Source organism: Balaenoptera borealis, assembly GCF_965194805.1.
Source record: "Balaenoptera borealis genome assembly, chromosome: 20".
Taxonomy (NCBI): Eukaryota; Metazoa; Chordata; class Mammalia; order Artiodactyla; family Balaenopteridae; genus Balaenoptera; species Balaenoptera borealis.
Window position 1 is genome coordinate 35,814,281 of NC_138879.1, and position 19,556 is coordinate 35,833,836.

Sequence of the window (19,556 nt, forward strand, 5' to 3'; positions counted from 1 at the left end):
GAGAGAAGATATGATAAAGTGGCTTTGGAAAATGGGGAGTGTACTGACTAGGGAAATATTATAGAACTGCTAGCAACACTAAGAGCCCACATGAATTTAAAGTGAGACCAGTCATTTGAAAAGCATTTGACAGTAATAAACATCAAAATAGTACGTATTATGAAAATAATAATTTTGCTAAAATTCTGTTGCTACCATGTACTTACTATGTGCCAGGCACCATACTAAGCCAGTTACATGTTTTATATAAACATATGTTTTATTATTATCTTCATTTTACAGATGAAGAAACTGAGGCTCAGTGAAGTTAAGTAAATAGCAGAATCCAGATTTTAATTTAGTTTTTTCTAATACCAGAAGCTTTCTTCCTATTGACTGTGCTGTACAGCCTCTAATAGATAGTATATAAATTTTATACTGGTTAAAATATAACCAGTATATATTTTATATATATTTATATTTATAAAATATAAATTTTGATTAAAATCTTTTAATGCCACAGGACCTTATGTGTAGCCATGTTTTCATAGACCAACTGTTTGTTAGGCTAAGTTCTATCAAGGAAGAATAATTTGCAACTTCATGAATTGTACTTCTCCTTACACTTTCATTACAAAAGCTAACTTTTTAGCAAACAGGTTCTAGTTTAAGCATAAGTTATTTGCTCCCTGCCCCTAATAAAATGAAAATGTGATTTGATGTCATAATAATGCCAACATTTCACAACTCCTCTGTTTCACAGCAGGAAGCCAAGGTCAATTAAGACTCACCTGTCAACACCACTGACCAAAGGATTAGGCTTAATTAGCAAAAAAAAAAAAAAAAAAGGAGAGTTAAAAAAGATAATTAATGTGCTAACTACTTTATCAGTTACACTTACAACCATAAGAGAGGAAATTATTTTAACAGCAGGCACCAGAGTTCCTCTTGGGGAGGTAACTGTCTGTTGAGGAATATATCTTGACAGGTTGTTTTGGTTGGGCAAGATGAGGTCCCAAGGCCTCATTAGGAAACAGAAGAGATTCCTAACCTTCTCTGCCTAAGACACAAAATACAGGGCCTGGTTAAAGAACATGAAAAAAAAAAAAAAAGATATCAGAGAAGAGAAGGTATGGTTCTAGTACAAGGAAAGAGGACAACATGACAGGAGGCCACACTGACTACTGACAAGGAAAGGTGAGAAAGCGGTAAACTGACTGAAGGCCTTTTAAAAAGAACAATGGCTAACATTCCATTTTAAATTATTTGCAATATTTTAAATGCAAACACTTTCTACCTCACCAAATCTTCAGAAAAGTGTGCTACACATACAAATACCTAATGTAAATGCTCAGGGGAGGGGAGAAATCAAAGTAAGGGGGCTGAGCTCTGCATCTGGTCTGGCAAGGAGCAGACAGAACACCTACAGGAGGTGAGAAATGGATGAATCTAGAATTAAGCAAAAGCAGAAACTCCAAAATAAAAGCCACTGTAAGCCCTAGAAATTCTCAGAAATCTTAGAAAAGCATTTTTGGTGTGAGATAAGGTTAGCTTGAGTCAATCATATCTAAATCTCAAAAGTAGGTTAGTATCTGGGATATAAATTTTTTTTCAAAACATTAAATTGCTCATTCCTATTATTTTGAGGCTTTTATATTCATACTATGGAAACTCTTTACAGTATTTAAACTATTTTAAAATTTTTTTCAATTTTAAAAATCTAGAAAAATACAAAAAGGGAGATTTCCCCATAATCCCACCATTGTGTACACTCATACACAAATTTACAAGTAAAAAAAACACCTCTCTACACCTCCAATTCTACTTTCCCGGAGGTGACCACTGTTATATGTATCAGTTTTATTTACTTCCGGACTTTTTCTATAATTTTACAGTATATATATATTTTTTGTTCTAGAAAGGGGGTTGTACTAGACACAGTATGCTGCAACTTGCTTCATTCACTTAACATATTACGAACACTTTCTATCTTTCCAAGTAACAACATATCAAGCTACTTTGTTAAATGGTTGCACAGTGTTTCATTACATGAATTTATCATAGTTTGTCTAATACTCCACTGTCAGGCGTTTATGCTTTTTTCCAAATGTTTGCTATTATAAATAACACACTACACTGAACTCTGTAGGAGAGATCCCTGGGAATGGGATTTCTGAGTCAAAGCACAGAAGCATTTTAGTTATTTACAGATCATGCCAAATTGCCCTCCAAATGGCTCTACAAATTTACATTCCAATTACAGTGTATAGAAGGTTCCTTTTTCGCTACGCCTTTAACAACCTGGATATTACCAATAATTTAAAGTTTTGTCAGATTGGCCAAAAAAAATTTTTTTTGGTTGATTTATAACTTGCATTTCTCTGATTACTGATTTATCTGAGTGGTTCAACATCTTTCTATACACTTATTGGTCATGTGTATTTCTTCAGTTGAACTACACATTATTTTATTTCTTTTTATTGGATTGCTTTATTTCTTAATGATTTGTAGAAGCTTTTATGTATTATGAATACAATGCTTTATATTTTGTGCTGTAAATATTTTCTCTTAGTCCATGTAACAGAGACTGCTAGTTGTCTCCTAATATTTATTCTTCTTTTAAATCATTGTATTGCTTACACAGGCAAATGGACACAGCTACAGACCACATTGCCCAGTTCCCCTGCAGCCTGTTCCTGTGACTAAGTTCTAGTCAAACTGATGTGAGCATAAGCAATGATCATGCTCATAAAAGGAAGGGATATTTATAGCACCCTGCTGGCTGACATGAGGACAGAGTGGTGGGCCATCTTTAACCATGTGACACCTGAGGGCTAGCAGAGAAAAGCGAAGCTGCCACATCAGCTCTGGACTGTGTCATGAGGAAAAAATAAACTTCTAAATTGTTTAAGACACTGGTTTTTTTATTTTGTTTTTTACAGTAGCCTAACTTATATGTGGACTAATATGGAATTTGCAATCTATAAGTGAGGTGCTGCTGTAATTCAAATTAAAGTATGTTGTACTGGCTTAGCAGTCAGACAACAGGTGGTTAAGACACATCAGGCTAGAACATTGGCGATCTTTGAAATCTATGTCAAAACATTTGGTAAAATCATTGCCTGTGATACCCTGGAAAGCAGACCACATGCCAAGAGAGCATGTAACCATACGAGGAAAGGCTGACAAAATTCACAATGTGTTGGCTGTTTTCTTGACACATTCAGCAAAGCCCTAAAATAAGAGATGAACTCAGGCTAGAGGTAGCCAGTGTGCAAGCAGAGACGGAAGGGAATATTCCTCTGTCTGTGGTTGAAAACCAACTGACTAGCTTTCAGTAATTTGGGGTGTGCATCGAAGTACTTTACTATCCCAACTTGAAACGGTAGTAGGAGGTACCTCTAAAGAGGGCCTCAAGCTTTTCTCAAGTATCTCTGATAGACTATGGCAAAGGTGAGATTAAGGGTGTTATCTTCCCAATCAAACCCTCTTTTTCAGATGATCTCAATATAGGTGCCATTAGGTTGAGAGAAGAGGATGGGCAAAGTTTAACTTGATTTTATATATTTAACTTAATTTTTAAGAAACTGCCAAACTGTTTCCAAAAGTGGTTATGCTATTTTAAATTCCCACTAGCAGTGTATGAGAGTTCCAGTGCCCTATCAACACCTGGTATGGTCATGTTTTTTTTCCTTTTTAAAAAATTTTAGCCATTCTAATTGGTGTGTACCGATATCTCATTGCAGTTTTAACCTGACTTCTCTGATGATTAAACATCTATTCATGTGCTTACTGGCCATTTGTGTATCTTTTGTGAAATGTCTGTTCATATTGTACCCCACTTTTGAACTGCACTGTAAGAGTTTTTATATTCTAGATATGTCTTTGTTTTGATATATGTGCTGTCAATATTTTCTCCTAGCCTTTGGCTTGCCTTTTCATTTTCTGAATGATATCTATCAAAGAGCATAAGTTTTAAATTTTGATGAAATCCAATTTATCATTTTTTTCTTGATTGATCATACTTTTTGTGTTCTAAGAAATCTTTGCCCAAAGTAGCAAAGCTTGTCTCTTATTTTTTTTCAAAAAGTTTTATAGTTTTAGGTTTTATATTTAGGTCTGTGATTCATTTCATTTAATTTTTTTTCTTTTTTTTAATTCCTTTTTTAGTTAATTTTTATGTATGGTGCGAGGTATGGGTCAATTTTTTTTTTAATTTTAGAATTTCATTTATTTTTTTATACAGCAGGTTCTTATTAGTTATCCATTTTATACATATCAGTGTGTACATGTCAATCCCAATCGCCGAGTTCATCCCCCACCCCCCCTTTCCCCCCTTGGTGTCCATACGTTTGTCCTCTAAATCTGTGTCTCTATTTCTGCCCTGCAAACCGGTTCACATGTACCATTTTTCTAGGTTCCACATATACGCGTTAATATATGATATTTGTTTTTCTCTTTCTGACTTACTTCACTCAGTATGACAGACAGTCTCTAGATCCATCCACGTCTCTGCAAATGACCCAATTTTGTTCCTTTTTATGGTTGAGTAATAGTCCACTGTATATATTTACCACATCTTCTTTATCCATTCGTCTGTGGGTGGGCATTTAGGTTGCTTCCATGACCTGGCTATTGTAAATAGTGCTGCAATGAACATTGGGGTGCATGCGTCTTTTTGAATTATGGTTTTCTATGGGTATATGCCCAGTAGTGGGATTGCTGGGTCATATGGTAATTCTATTTTTAGTTTTTTAAGGAACCTCCATACTGTTCTCCATAGTGGCTATATCAATTTACATTCCCACCAACAGTGCAAGAGGGTTCCCTTTTCTTCACACCCTCACCAGCATTTGTTGTTTGTAGATTTTCTGATGATGCCCATTCTAACTGGTGTGAGGTGATAACTCATTGTAGTTTTGATTTGCATTTCTCTAATAATTAGTGATGTTGAGCAGCTTTTCATGTGCTTCTTGGCCATCTGTATGTCTTCTTTGGAGAAATGTCTATTTAGGTCTTCTGCCCATTTTCTGATTGGGTTGTTTGTTTTTTTAATATCGAGCTGCATGAGCTGTTTATATATTTTGGAGATTAATCCTTTGTCCACTGATTTGTTTGCAAATATTTTCTCCCATTCTGAGGGCTGTCTTTTCGTCTTGTTTGTAGTTTCCTTTGTTTTGCAAAAGTTTTTAAGTTTCATTAGGTCCCATTTGTTTATTTTTGTTTTTATATCCATTACTCTAGGAGGTGGATCAAAAAAAGATCTTGCTGGGATTTATGTCAGAGAGTGTTCTTCCTATGTTTTCCTCTAAGAGTTTTATAGTGTCCGGTCTTACATTTAGGTCTCTAATCCATTTTGAGTTTATTTTTGTGTATGGTGTTAGGGAGTGTTCTAATTTCATTCTTTTACATGTAGCTGTTCAGTTTTCCCAGCACCACTTATTGAAGAGACTGTCTTTTCTCCATTGTATATTCTTGACTCTTTTGTCATAGATTAGTTGACCACAGGTATGTGGGTTTATCTCTGGGTTTTCTATCCTGTTCCATTGATCTATATTTCTGTTTTTGTGCCAGTACCATATTGTCTTGATTACTGTAGCTCTGTAGTATAGTCTGATGTCAGGGAGTCTGATTCCTCCAGCTCCGTTTTTTTCCCTCAAGACTGCTTTGGCTATTTCAGGTCTTTTGTGTCTCCATACAAATTTTAAGATTTTTTGTTCTAGTTCTGTAAAAATGTCATTGGTAGTTTGATAGGGATTGCATTGGATCTGTAGATTGCTTTGGGTAATATAGTCATTTTCACAATGTTGATTCTTCCAATCCAAGAACATGGTATATCTCTCCATCTGTTTGTATCATCTTTAATTGCTTTCAGCAGGGTCTTATAGTTTTCTGCATACAGGTCTTTTATCTCCCTAGGTAGGTTTATTCCTAGGTACTTTATTCATTTTGTTGCAATGGTAAATGGGAGTGTTTCCTTAATTTCTCTTTCAGATTTTTCATCATTAGTGTATACGAATGCAAGAGATTTCTGTGCATTAATTTTGTATCTTGCAACTTCACCAAATTCACTGATTAGCTCTAGTAGTTTTCTGGTGGCATTGTTAGGATTCTCTATGTATAGTATCATGTCATCTGCAAACAGTGACAGTTTTACTTCTTCTTTTCCAATTTGTATTCCTTTTATTTCTTTTTCTTCTCTGATTGCCATGGCTAGGACTTCCAAAACTATGTTGAATAATAGGGGCGAGAGTGGACATCCTTGTCTTGTTCCTGAACTTAGAGGAAATGCTTTCAGTTTTTCACCATTGAGAATGATGTTTGCTGTGGGTTTGTCGTATATGGCCTTTATTATGTTGAGGTAGGTTCCCTCTGTGCCCACTTTCTGGAGAGTTTTTATCAAAAATGGGTGTTGAATTTTGTCAAAAGATCATCATTTCTTTTCATTCTTTTTTCTTTATTCTGTTCTGTGGCAGTGAATTCCACCATTCTGTCTCCCAGGTCACTTATCTGTTCTTCTGCCTCAGTTATTCTGCTATTGATTCCTTCTATTGTATTTTTCATTTCAGTTATTGTATTGTTCATCTCCATTTGTTTGTTCTTTAATTCTTCTAGGTCTTTGTTAAACATTTCTTGCATCGTCTCGATCTTTACCTCCATTCTTCTTCCGAGGTCCTGGATCATCTTCACTATCATTATTCTGAATTCTTTTTCTGGAAGGTTGCCTATCTCCACTTCATTTAGTTGTTCTTCTGGGGTTTTATCTTGTTCCTTCATCTGGCACATAGGCCTCTGTCTTTTCATCTTGTCTATCTTTCTGTGAATGTGGTTTTTGTTCCACAGCCTGCAGGACTGTAGTTCTTCTTGCTTGTGCTGTCTGCCCTCTGGTGGATGAGGCTATCTAAGAGGCTTGTGGAAGTTTCCTGATGGGAGGGACTGGTGGTGGGCAGAGCTCAGTAAAACTTTAATCTGCTTGTCTGCTGATGGGTGGGGCTGGGTTCCCTCCCTGTTGGTTGTTTGGCCTGAGGCGACCCAACACTGGAGCCTACCTGGCTCTTTGGTGGGGCTAATGGCGGACTCCGGTAGGGCTCATGCCAAGGAGTACTTCCCAGAACTTCTGCTGTCAGTGTCCTTGTCCTCACGTTGAGCCACAGCCACCCCCTGCCTCTGCAGGAGACCCTCCAACACTAGCAGGTAGGTCTGGTTCAGTCTCCTATGGCGGTCACTGCTCCTTCCCCTGGGTCCTGATGCACATACTACTTTGTGTGTGCCGTCCAAGAATGGAGTCTCTGTTTCCCCCAGTCCTGTCAAAGTCCTGCAATCAAATCCCTCTAGCCTTCAAAGTCTGATTCTCTAGAAATTCCTCCTCCCGTTGCCAGACCCCCAGGTTGGGAAGCCTGAGGTGGGGCTCAGAACCTTCACTCCAGTGGGTGGACTTCTGTGGTATAAGTGTTCTCCAGTCTGTGAGTCACCCACCTAGCAGTTATGGGATTTGATTTCATTGTGATTGCGCCCCTCCTACCGTCTCACTGTGGCTTCTCCTTTGTCTTTGGATGTGGGGTATCTTTTTTGGTGAGTTCCAGCATCTTCCTGTCGATGACTGTTCAGCAGTTAGTTGTGATTCTAGTGCTCTTGCAAGGGGGAGTGAGCGCATGTCCTTCTACTCCGCCATCTTGCTCCTTCGGGCCGAGGTATTGCTCAATGTTAATTTTTGTTGAAAACACTTTCCTTTCCCCATTGCACCTGTTGAAAATCAATTGACCACATATGTGCGGATCTATTTCTGGACTCTCTATTTTGTTTCATTCATCTATAGGTCCCTCTTTTCACCAATACCAAACTATTTTGATTATTTTAGCTTTATGGTAAGTCTTGAAATCTGGTAAAGTCTCCTCCAATTTTTTATTTTTAAAAATTGCTTTGGTTAATCTCTGTCCTTTGCATTTTCTTTTAAATTTTAGAATCAGCTTGTCATTAAAGAAAAAAAAAGTCTACTAGAATTTTGATTAGGATTGCATTGAATTTATACATCAACTTGGGGAGAACTGTCACTGTAACAATATTGGGTATTCTTATCCATGAACATGGCACATCTTTCCATTTATTTGTCTTCTTTAATTTCTTTCAGCAAAATTTGTAGTTTTCAGTGTACAGGCCTTAGACATCTTTTGTTCAACTTATTCCTAGGTATCTTATGATTTGGGGCCTACCATAAATGTTTGACTTTTTTTTAAATGTCATTTTCCAATTGTGTGCTTTCCAATCTTTACGCCTTTTACTTCTTTTTCTTGCCTATTGCAATGGCTAGGTCCACCAGTACAATACTGAATACAAGTGGTAAAGTGGGCATCCTTGCCTTGCTCCCAATCTCTGGAGTAAACAGTTTAGTTTTTCACTATTAATCATGATCCTCACTATACATATTTTATAGATACTCTTTATCAGTTTGAGAAATGTTCTACTATTCTTACTTTGCTGAGAGTTTTTATTACGAATAAGTGCTGAAGTTTGTCAAGTGCTCTCCTTCAATCTATGGAAATCATCATAGAGTTTTTTCTCCTTTACTCTGTTAATATGGTGAATAATATTAGCATTTGAAATTCAATCAAGGCTTGCATTCTTGAGACAAACTCTACTTGGTTCGTCTATCATCCTTTTTACATATTGTTGCATTCAATGTACTTACATTTTGTTAATTATTTTTGCATCTATATTCATGAGGATTATTAGTCTGTAGTTTTCTTTCTTCTTTTGAGGAAAATGTTTGATAACCCACTTCTTTAATCTATATAGGGCTATTCATTGGCTCTTCTTGTGTGAATTTTGACAAGGTGTATTTTTTAAGCACTGTGGCTATTCCATTTACATGGTTGTGTTCATTAACATAAGACTGTTCATAGTATTCTCTTACTACCCTTTTACTATTCACAGATTCTGAGGTGTTAATCTCTTTTCATTCTTGGTAGTTATGATTTGTGTTCTCTTTTTCCTGATCAGTGTAGCTAGGAGTTTGTCAATTTTGTTGATCTTTTCAAAAAGCCAGTTTTATATTTGTTAGTCTTCTCAATTGTCTGTTTTCCGTATCACTGATTTCTATTTTTATTTTTATATTTACTTTGGGTTTACTTTCCTCTTCTTTTTCTAGTTTCGTATGGTAAAACCTCAGGTCATTGATTTTAGATCTTACTTCTTTTCTAATATTAGCATTTAAAGCTACACATTTCATTCTAACACTGCTTTAGCTGCATCCCACAAAGTGTGATGTTGTATTTTCATTGTCAAAATATTTTCTAATTTTCCTTGTGATTTTGTCTTTGATTCACAAATTATTTAGAAGTATGTCACTTTATTTCCAGATATTTGAGGTTCTCCTAATTACTCTGTTACTGATTTCTAATTTAATCCTGTTATATTCAGAGAGTACACTTTGTATGACTTCAGTTCTTTTAAATGTATTAGGACTTGTCTTATGGCCCAATGAATGACCTATCCTGGTAAATGTACTATATGCACTTGAGAACAATGTATATTCTGCAGTTGTTGGATGCTCAGTGTACTATAAATGCCAATTAGATCAAGGTGTTTATGTTGTTCAGATCTTCTATGTCTTTACTGATATTTTGTCTAGTTATTCTATCAATTGCTTAGACAGAAGTGTTAAAATATCCTAGTACATTGAGGAATTGTGTTTCCCCCTTTAATTTTTGTCAGTTTTTGCTTCATGTATTTTGAAGCTCTATTACTACAAAAAACACATTTACAGTTGGTACACCTCCCTGATGAATTGTTCATCATTATGAAGTGGCCCTCTTTATAACACTCTTTGTCTTAAAGTCTATTTTTTCTGATATTTAAAAATAACCATACCAGCCTTCTCATTCTTCCTGTTTGCATGTTGTATCTTTTTCTATCTACTTACTTTCAACCTACATGTCTCCCATAGCCAGCCTATAGTAGGAGTTTGCCCTTTTATCTACTCTAGCAATCTCTGTCTTTGAGATTTTAAGACCATTTACATATAATAGTTGTATTGGCTAAATTTGGGTCAACCATTTTTTGTTTTCTCTTTGTCTTCCTTATTTTTAATTCCTTGCTTCCTCCTTTCCTGCCTTTTTTTGGATTATTTCTATACCAATTTTGGTGATTACCCTAGAAGCTACAGTATGTCTCCTTGTTTCCTGCTGCCTGAAGACCACCCTGTAGAATTTCCTTTACTGTTTATCTGCTGTGGCACATGCTCTCTATTTGGTGTTTATCTGAAAATGTCTTCATTTTTGCCATCATTATTGAAGGATCTTTTGGCTGGGTAGAGATTTCCAAGACTGCAGATTTCTTTTAATATGTTAAAAATATGATCCTACACCTTTCTGGCTTCCACTGTTGCTTTTCAGAAATAAACTGTTAGTCTAACTCAGGGGTTGGCAAATTATGACCTTTGGGTCAAATTGGGCCCAGCAACTGTTTTTGTAAATAGTTTTACTGGAGCATAGCCACAACCATTCATTTATGTATTATCTATGACTGCTTTTGTGCTACAATGGCAGAATTGATTGGTTAAACAGAGATCATATGGTACTGGCATAACGACAGAAAAATAGACCAGTGGACTGGAATAGAGACCAGAAATAAACCCTCACATATATGGTCAGATGACTTTCAACAAGGATGCCAAGGCCATTCAATGGCGAAAGGTCTCTTCAACAAATGGTGCTCGGAAAACTGGATGTCCACATGCAAAAGAATAAAGTTGGACCCTTATCTTACACTGTCTACAAATATTAACTCAAAATGGACTAAAGACCTAAAACTATAAAACTCCTGGAAGAAAACATAGTGGAAAAACTTCATGACACTGGACTTGGCAATGCTTTCTTGGATACGACACCAAAAGCACAGGCAACAAAAGGAAAAGTAGACAAATGGGACTACATAAAACTTAAAACTTTGGTGCATCAAAGGACACAGTCAACAGAAGGACTGTGAGTAGAATATTAGCTAAATTAATGTGATCTTGAACAAGTTACTTATCCTCTCCAAGACTGAGTTTCCCGATCTTTAAGACGATAATACCAGTTTCATCAAGTTTGCTGTATGTCATAAAAGTGAGTGTGTAGTAAATATTTGCTACTGTCCTTTTCTAAATTGCCTTCAAAGTCTATGCCATTGCTTTGAACATCTTCAGTGGTAAGAAATCTTAATCTTTGATCGTAGATTGGATCATATACTCAACTAAAAGCAACTGTGTAAGCTAAGTTTAACAAATAAGATGAGTGATCAAGATAGCTTTTAGTCTAAAAGGCATTTTGCAGAAAGAACCCAATGAGTCTAAACAACATCTCGATCATATTACTATTAGTGTACTTTTTGGAGAAATTCTCACATAAGTTCCCAAGATTTTTCCAATTTTTATAGGTTAAAATGATTGTTTAACCTGATTCATTAATTCACTGAATTGCATGCCTCTGACATGCATATAATTTGAGAATATTCAAGTTGTCCACTGAAGACTTTGATGACTTGGTTTTGGATCATACAAGAAACATGTTTTATTGGATGTCACCATTTTCTTAAAAAAAATGATTCTTTCCAATTTCCCTAGAAAGAGTAGCAGCAACTGTACTAAAACAATCACTCGGGCTCCTACAAACCACAAGAAAAATCCCATTGATACAGAGTCATACTTTAGAGTATCTTTATAATATGCTCAGGATAATGTCTTTAATGTCCATCTAATTTTTTCCTGCCACAATTTAAGCACATTCCCTCTTGTACTATACTCTGCTAATAAGAGAACAAGTACTTCTGTAATTACAAAGTCTTTGGCATCTGAAGCAGTTATTGAATCACCCTTCATCCTTGCATTCTCCAAGTTAAATAATCCAAATTCCTTTGCTTTTACTTACCATGTTCTCTTTTCAAAAGCTCATATTCTTACATGCAATACTGGAATATAACTTTTACATACTTTAAAAGGATGATTAAGGAAAAAATAAAGAGTTAAAATTGCAGTTGTATGAAACAGCAATGTGATTAGTATATTACAATTATGAATAATAAATGAAGACCAGAAAAATTATCACTCATATATTAATTCTACACTATGATTCTACTGCTAGCATTCTAGAGCACAATAATCCTTACCAGGGGACTTTCCTTGCTGTGAGTTGCTTCTTCGCTCTCTGTATCTGGTTGGAGTGGATAAACCTGCGTCTGTACTAGGCTTGCTAGCAGGCCCCATTTCTGAAATAAGGAATCCCATCTGTTCTGAAGGCAAGATACTCTCAGGTGTTTTGATCTGGCATTTTATACTGGCATCCACCTAAAATATTAAACCCACTCATTATTCCAAGTTTCCCCCAAATATCTACTAAAAGTTAAGATATTTTATCAGAGGAGTTCTACTATAGAAACATGATCCAACAAATAAGATAGTAAGGCTTTTCATCCTTAAGAATGATACCACCCAATTTTGTTAAGCTAATCTGAATATTCGGTAGTAAGGTGTATATTTCCCCATACACAAACTACTGAAATGTCTATGGAGCTAAAATATTTACTTATGATCAGAGGAAGATTCACCGTGAGGTTTCATTTTTTTTGGTAAAATTCACATCACACAAATTCACAATTGCTTAATACCACTATCTTTTCCCACTCTAACATCCCTTCCATCAGATTGCCTGCCTCTCTTGGTGATACTGGAATGGCCATAGGCATGATCCTGTTGGATGATGTCAGAGGGGTTGTAAACACTTTATTCTATTAATTTTGTATTATTTGGCTTAATGAGGACCTCAAATTTGTATAAGCTTCACCCCCTATAAAATCTAGATCTGCCCTGCTTATGACATATGAATTTCTCTCTTGGAGTTCCTATGTTTTCTTTAGGATATCAAATCCCTTTGTCAAGCTGACCAACTTCTCAAATACTCTATTTGTTTATGAATTTATTTTAAAATAAAACAATATATGATGTAGAGCTAGGAGTTCAAAATATAGCTTTCAAAAGCTGTGATATCCAAATTTTTTTGAAGAAAAAATAACTGTGTGAATGCAATTTTAAGGTACGAAATCTAATCTTTTGGATGTGACTATGAAGGAATAAAGGCAAATTTCATGTTCTTTTCATAGGCGTATTTGAAACATAATGGGACTATCTTTGGTCTATTGAATTTATAATATTAATACATAGTATACCGGGTCTCAACAGTTGGGCTCAAGAAGGACAATGAGTTGATAAAAACCCTAAGATAGGGCTTCCCTGGTGGTGCAGTGGTTAAGAATCCGCCTGCCAATGCAGGGGACCGGGTTCGAGCCCTGGTCCAGGAAGATTCCACATGCCGCGGAGCAACTAAGCCCATGCGCCACAACTACTGAGCCTGCGCTCTAGAGCCCGCGGGCCACAGCTACTGAAGCCCGCGTGCCTAGAGCCGGTGCTCCACAACAAGAGAAGCCACCGCGATGAGAAGCCCGCGCACCGCAGTGAAGAGTATCCCTCACTTGCCGCAACCAGAGAAAGCCCATGCGCAGCAACGAAGACGGAACACAGCCAAAAATAAATTAAATAAATAAATAAACCCAAAAAAGCCGTAATACATTTGGATCTAAAGTTAGAGCTAGAAAAGAATGCATTTTAAAAACTGCCAGAAATTCCCTGGTGGTCCTTGGTTAGGACTCTGCGCTCTCACTGCTGAGGGCCTGGGTTTGACCACTGGTCGGGAAACTAAAATCCCACAAACCATGCGGTGCGGCCAGAACCCGCCCCCCCCCACCCCACCCCACCCCCCCACACACACGCAAACTGCCAAAAAGTTATCTTGGGAATCTCTAACAATGAAGACATTTTCAGTTCCATTAAAGAAAAAAAATCCAAAATGAAATACATATGCATCAGGCTAAGATCAAGAAAAAAAATTAGTAGGAAAAAAAATACTTAATCACAAAAGTGATTTTAATTTGGATGTCCTTTTATTTTTTAGAATCAAAGTTTATTCATTTCCCGGTCATAAGCTAGCAGCAATAAAGGAATTAGTCTCTACCTTCAGAATATATCTCTCAAACTAGAGTCATAATTCTGCTTTAGGAATGAGAATGTTAGTAGGGAAATTCAAACACAGTATGCTGTCAAGTCAAATTAGAATTCTGTAGGGACTTCCCTGGTGGTCCAGTGGTAAAGAATCCACCTTACAATGCAGGGGATGCGGGTTCAATCCCTGGTCAGGGAACTAAGATCCCACGTGCCATGGGGCAACTAAACCCTCACGCCACAACTACTGAGCCCGCGCGCCTCAATGAAAGAGCCGGCGTGCCACAAACTACAGAGCCCACACGCCTTGGAGCCTGAGCACCACAACTAGAGAGAGGAAACCTGCATGCCACAACGCAAGATCCCCCATGCCTCAACGAAAGATCCTGCATGCCTCAACGAAAGATCCCATATGCCTCAACGAAGATCCAGCCTGCTGCAGCTAAGACCCAACACAGCCAAAAATAAATTAAATAAATAAATAAATCTTTTTTAAAAATTTAGAATTCAATGATGCTGTAAGAAAGTATGAAAACACCTCCAACCATCTCCTTACCTCCATGCTACAAATGGCCAGGAAAGTCCTGATATTATATATGAGGTAAACCATCCCTTCTGAGGAGTGGAATTTAATCAGCCAGGCACACCTAGTCCATCCAAACTAAGTTAGGAAGCAAAACTCAAGGGATGCTTTTAACATGAAAATAAGTCATACCACAATGCTCATTCAGACTGCCTCTCTAGAGGCTGACTTCAGACCACAATGTAGTGAGAGGATGCCTGAGGGTTAAGGTTACTTCTTTCTGAATCCTTTGTGCAGAACCACTGGGGCACGATCCTTCTGGAGAACATAATGAACTGGTATTAAACCCAAATAAAACCTGGACAAAGTCTCCACTAGAACAGTCTTCAGCAAGAAGCACTAGGTACCTTTGAGCTCTATTAGGATTTTTTCTTTGCCTCTTACCTGGTGTGTGCTGAACGGTAGCCCTTCCTGCACAAATACTACTGAAGACGGAGATGGATTATGACTTAGCTGCTCCTTCAGTTTGACATGAGCTTGCTGGTTGGCTTCAGACTCCTGCATTGTAGTATTTTCAACAGGCTGAGCTGTGTGGATGGCATAGATGTACTCAGGTGACTGTGGTAGAGAGCAAGTAATTGCTTGTTCTGTGCCGACCACAAAAGATGTAATATCTGAGCCTACAGCAGTAAGTGGCTCCAGCTGGCTAGCCTGACTTGTGGAAGATGGATTGCTGTTGTTTGAATTAGCTAGGATATGTTGGCTTCTGTTAGACTGAGATGTTGAACACTGATTCTCAACAGGCTCCACCTTTACCATCTCCAATTTAGGGGAGGAATGCAACTCATCTACTATCTGAAAAACAGCCTCTAGGTTTACTTCTGTCTTTTTATTTTCATCAGTAGCACTGCAAGGCCAATTAGAAGGCAGAAATTCAACTGGATAGGAAGATTGCACTGGAGGATTCTGGGAAAAGAGAAAATAGGACTGTTTGGATAGAAAACCAAATATGAGATTAAGGAGGAAAGCAACAACATTCAGGCTGATGAACGCTAAATATAAACAAATTAAACTTAAAGCTCACTAAGAAAACTTGAATGCCAATCAGCTTTTCAGCAGTGGTAGCTTCGATTCTATTGTTAACACTTACACAGGAACTATTATATGTCAACCACTATATTAAGTTTAATACTGGAATGGACTAATAATTCTCAGGGTTAAAGTACACAAAATCAAAAAAGCCATAGTACCCAAATACCTATTTGTTGATAAAATGTCTATATACCAAATTCTTCCATAAAGGTTGACAGACAAAAACATCACTTGTATCTGTAATATACTGTTTTAGGAATGTAGTAAGGAAATGTTAAACACAGGATGCTCACAAGTCCACCAGTGCTTCTATAGATTCAGGGGGGAGGTACTGATATTCTGTTCCAAATGATCTGGGAAAAAATGGATGGAATATCAAATGTCCTTTGGTCCTGAGATTATTTATTTTAATAATAAAACAATAGATTAAAATAGCTGTCACTTTTAGACTGATATCTTCAAGATGTGTTCTCTTATACATAGTACTTTGCACAGAGCAGGCATTCAATAAACGTTTGCTGAATATCTCAGGTTATAAACATAAGATATGGAAGCGTTACTATTAAATAAAACATGTAGTGAGTCAATATTGCCAAACACATTGACAAAGATCGCGTTAATGATTTGAAGGCCACTAATGCCAAATAATGTAAATCTAAGTGGTTTAAGCATCAAGCTACTTTACTATAGCTGATAGCCCAACTTATTGAGTTCTTACTATGTGCCAAGCACATACAAAGTGCTTTACATACATTATTTCATTTACTCCTCACAAGAGGCCTATGAAATGTGATAATCTCCATTTCCAAAGGACGGAACTGAAGTTCAGAGAAACTTCATAATTTATACAAAGTCACAAAGAAGTAACTGACAGAGTCAGGTTTCAAACCTAGGTGTGCCTGACTCCAGAGTTCTTGCTCTTAACCACTGCAGTATACTGACCATTCATGCACACTCTCACCATATCTACAGGCCAACAAAACTAACTGCATTTATTTTCAGAATATTTGAAATACTTCCCTTTTTTCCATTTAAAAATTTTGTGTCTACTTATCTCTATTTTCCTACAGTGGACATGTATTGTCTTTGTACTAATCAAAGGTCTTCAAAGATGTTTTAAATGATTTATTTAAAACATAAATATAATCAAGATATAATACCAACAGAGTATCTCCAGTATGATCCAGGGGAGAGAATGCCTGGATCTACAGACAAGAGCATCTAATTTGTGAGATAGATATGTCCTTCCAGTGAAGATGAAATCGGCTAGACTAACATGCTTGATGACAGCTGCCATTAAAAATGTCCAGCTAAGTCCCCTTGATCTGATTCTATACTCCTCAAAAAAAGAAAAGAAAGAAAGAAAAAAGACAAAAAAGAAGAAAGGAATGTTCTTTTGAGTACTGGAATGCCAATAGTAAGATATTCTCTAAAGAACAGAAGCTATCGTGACTACATTGTATCAAAGGAAAACAATTCCAATCTTTAAGCAACTATAGCATAAAAATACAAACATGGGATTTAATCTTATCCTAGAAGTAGCAGTCTACAACATTTAAATCAAAGCAATTGCTTCCTAACAAATATGAGAAAAAAATTGAAGTGCAGTGTTTACAACATGGGGGCTTTCTCGTTTTTGACATCATTTTCCTTTCTCTTTTAAAAAAAAAGTAATTGTATCATCTTGGAAGGATCTGGCATTTGGTGATTTATATACTTTTAGAGTTTATCTGGCATTCATTTTACCATGGTATTCAATTTTACCACTGCTGACAATTAGTTGAACACTGTTCCAACTAACTGTCAGCAATGATGAAAATGTTCTCTATCTGTACTATACAATTTGGTAACCACTAGCCATACGAAACTATTAAGCACCTGAAATGTGGCTAGTGTGACTGAGGAATGATTTTTTTTGTTTTAATATCTTTATTGGAGTATAATTGGTTACAATGGTGTGTTAGTTTCTGCTTCATAACAAAGTGAATCAGCTATACATATACATATATCCCCATACCTCTTCCCTCTTGTGTCTCCCTCCCTCCCACCCTCCCCACTGAGGAATGATTTTTAAATTTTATTTAACTTTAATTCATTTAAATTTAAATAGCTACATGTGGCTAGTGCCTAAGAGTAGGCCAAGAAGACAGTGTAGGCCTAGAAGAATCCTCAGACGTCATTTACATCAACTCTTTTTTTTTTAGAATTGAGAAAAACTAAGGCCATCATCCACAGCTTACCTCTGGCTACTCATTAAGATAAAATTACACTTTGGAATTGTGCAAGGCCAATCGTATTGTACCTGACACAGGGTATGTCCATTGTTCCCAGCATCTTACCTGGAAGTAATTGCAATGTGCATAGGAAGGGGCAGTGGGAGTCACACAACTACTGAGCGCGTCCATGTGGGTAGAAGGAGAGCAGCACTGCAGCACAGCTGGAACAAATCCAAACACAGAAAAGCCGTCAACCCAAATAAACCTCTACAGCATTAAAGGCACTCCTCTCTTTCAACCTGGAACAAAAAATTCCAAAAGTTTTCCTTTGTGGGTGCAATAAAATATATTTAGTCCAATTAGGTGCCCTTATTTGTTGAAAACAAATGGTAATAAGGCAATTTTAAAAGTCATTGAAAAGGGTCATGTCTACTTTTATAAATGATTTCTTTAGCACCTAAACATTTTGTTGCCCTTCTAACCAAACATTTATTCTTACTGAAAGTAGTAATTTCCTTTTATTGAAAATATCAGAACATATTCAGAATTCTAAAATAATTATTTCAATCATTTTAATAGTAACAAACATTTGGAGGAAGGTTTTTAAGGATAAAATAAGTATACGTACTCTCCAAACACTCCTACTGTTATACCATGCATCCAGTGAAATCTATGAAAAAAATGTTTTAACCATTTAGACAAGTGGTTAGGAATTCAGATTCTAGAGCCAGACTGCCTGGCTTTGGAGCCCAGCTCCAAAATTGTAATAGCTGTATAAACTTGAGCAACGTTAATCCCTTTGGGCCTCAGTTTCTGCATTCTGTTAGAATAGGGATAATAATAGTACCTACCTAACGTGTTTGTTGTGAGGAGTGAATGAGTTAATATGCACAAAGCACTAAGAACAGTACTGGCATACAGTAAGCAATCAATAAACAAATAGCTAACGATGCTATTATTTTAGCTAAGGAAATACATTTTCCAAACTTTCTCTTTATAGTTAGGATACCATGAAAAGGCTGAACTCTTTCTACTGGTAGAGTCATACTTACAGATGTAGCCTTAATAAGAGGTTGAGTCTCCTCTTTTCCGGAGACAGACCCTCCAGAACGACTGAGAATCAGTTATAACATCACATCTTTGGATTAAACAGAGGATGACATTTGTTGAACACCTACCATATTCCAGGCACAGTCCTAGGTCCTTTACATATATGGCCTCATTTAATCCAAACAACAATTGAATGAGGTATTAACATTACTTTACAGAAATAAGTAAGCTAAAGCTCAGGGATGTTAAAAAATGTGCCGAAAGTCACAACGCCGAGAGTGACAGAGGCAAACTCCAAAGTACATGCTCTTTAATATGTCACAATACTTCCCTAATCTTTCCTTCTTCCTAAATGTAATATTTTAATTTTACTAGAACTCCACTTGCTGAATATTTTTAAGGTATCTTTTTTATAAGGTGGCAACTTTCTCTTTTTTAGTCCACATTTTTCATATTTTGAGTGTGCTAATAAAATTACTAAATAATCTTATTTGGTAACCTTTGAAGTAAATTAGCCTAAGGATTGTAAAAATTCATTAAAATGCTTCCCTATTTCTCCATTACTCATTACTGATTTTTTAAATGTCAGAAGTTCATAAAGGTATACAAGAAATAAATATTTTATTTTATCATGTGCATTTTAAGGCATTACATTTTGCACACAGAAGTA

At 36.5% G+C, this 19,556-nt stretch overlaps 1 protein-coding gene across 1 annotated transcript in view; it reads right to left on the minus strand.

Moving 5' to 3' along the window:
- HSF5 (heat shock transcription factor 5) overlaps positions 1–19,556 on the minus strand; it is a 56,552-nt gene that overhangs the window by 23,028 nt on the left and 13,968 nt on the right. The window contains exons 3-5 of the mRNA XM_082372050.1: positions 17,960–18,057; positions 14,973–15,494; positions 12,121–12,298 (exon numbers count right to left, since the gene is read on the minus strand). Coding sequence (XP_082228176.1) covers positions 12,121–12,298; positions 14,973–15,494; positions 17,960–18,057 — 798 coding nt within the window. The remainder of the gene's footprint in view (positions 1–12,120; positions 12,299–14,972; positions 15,495–17,959; positions 18,058–19,556) is intronic.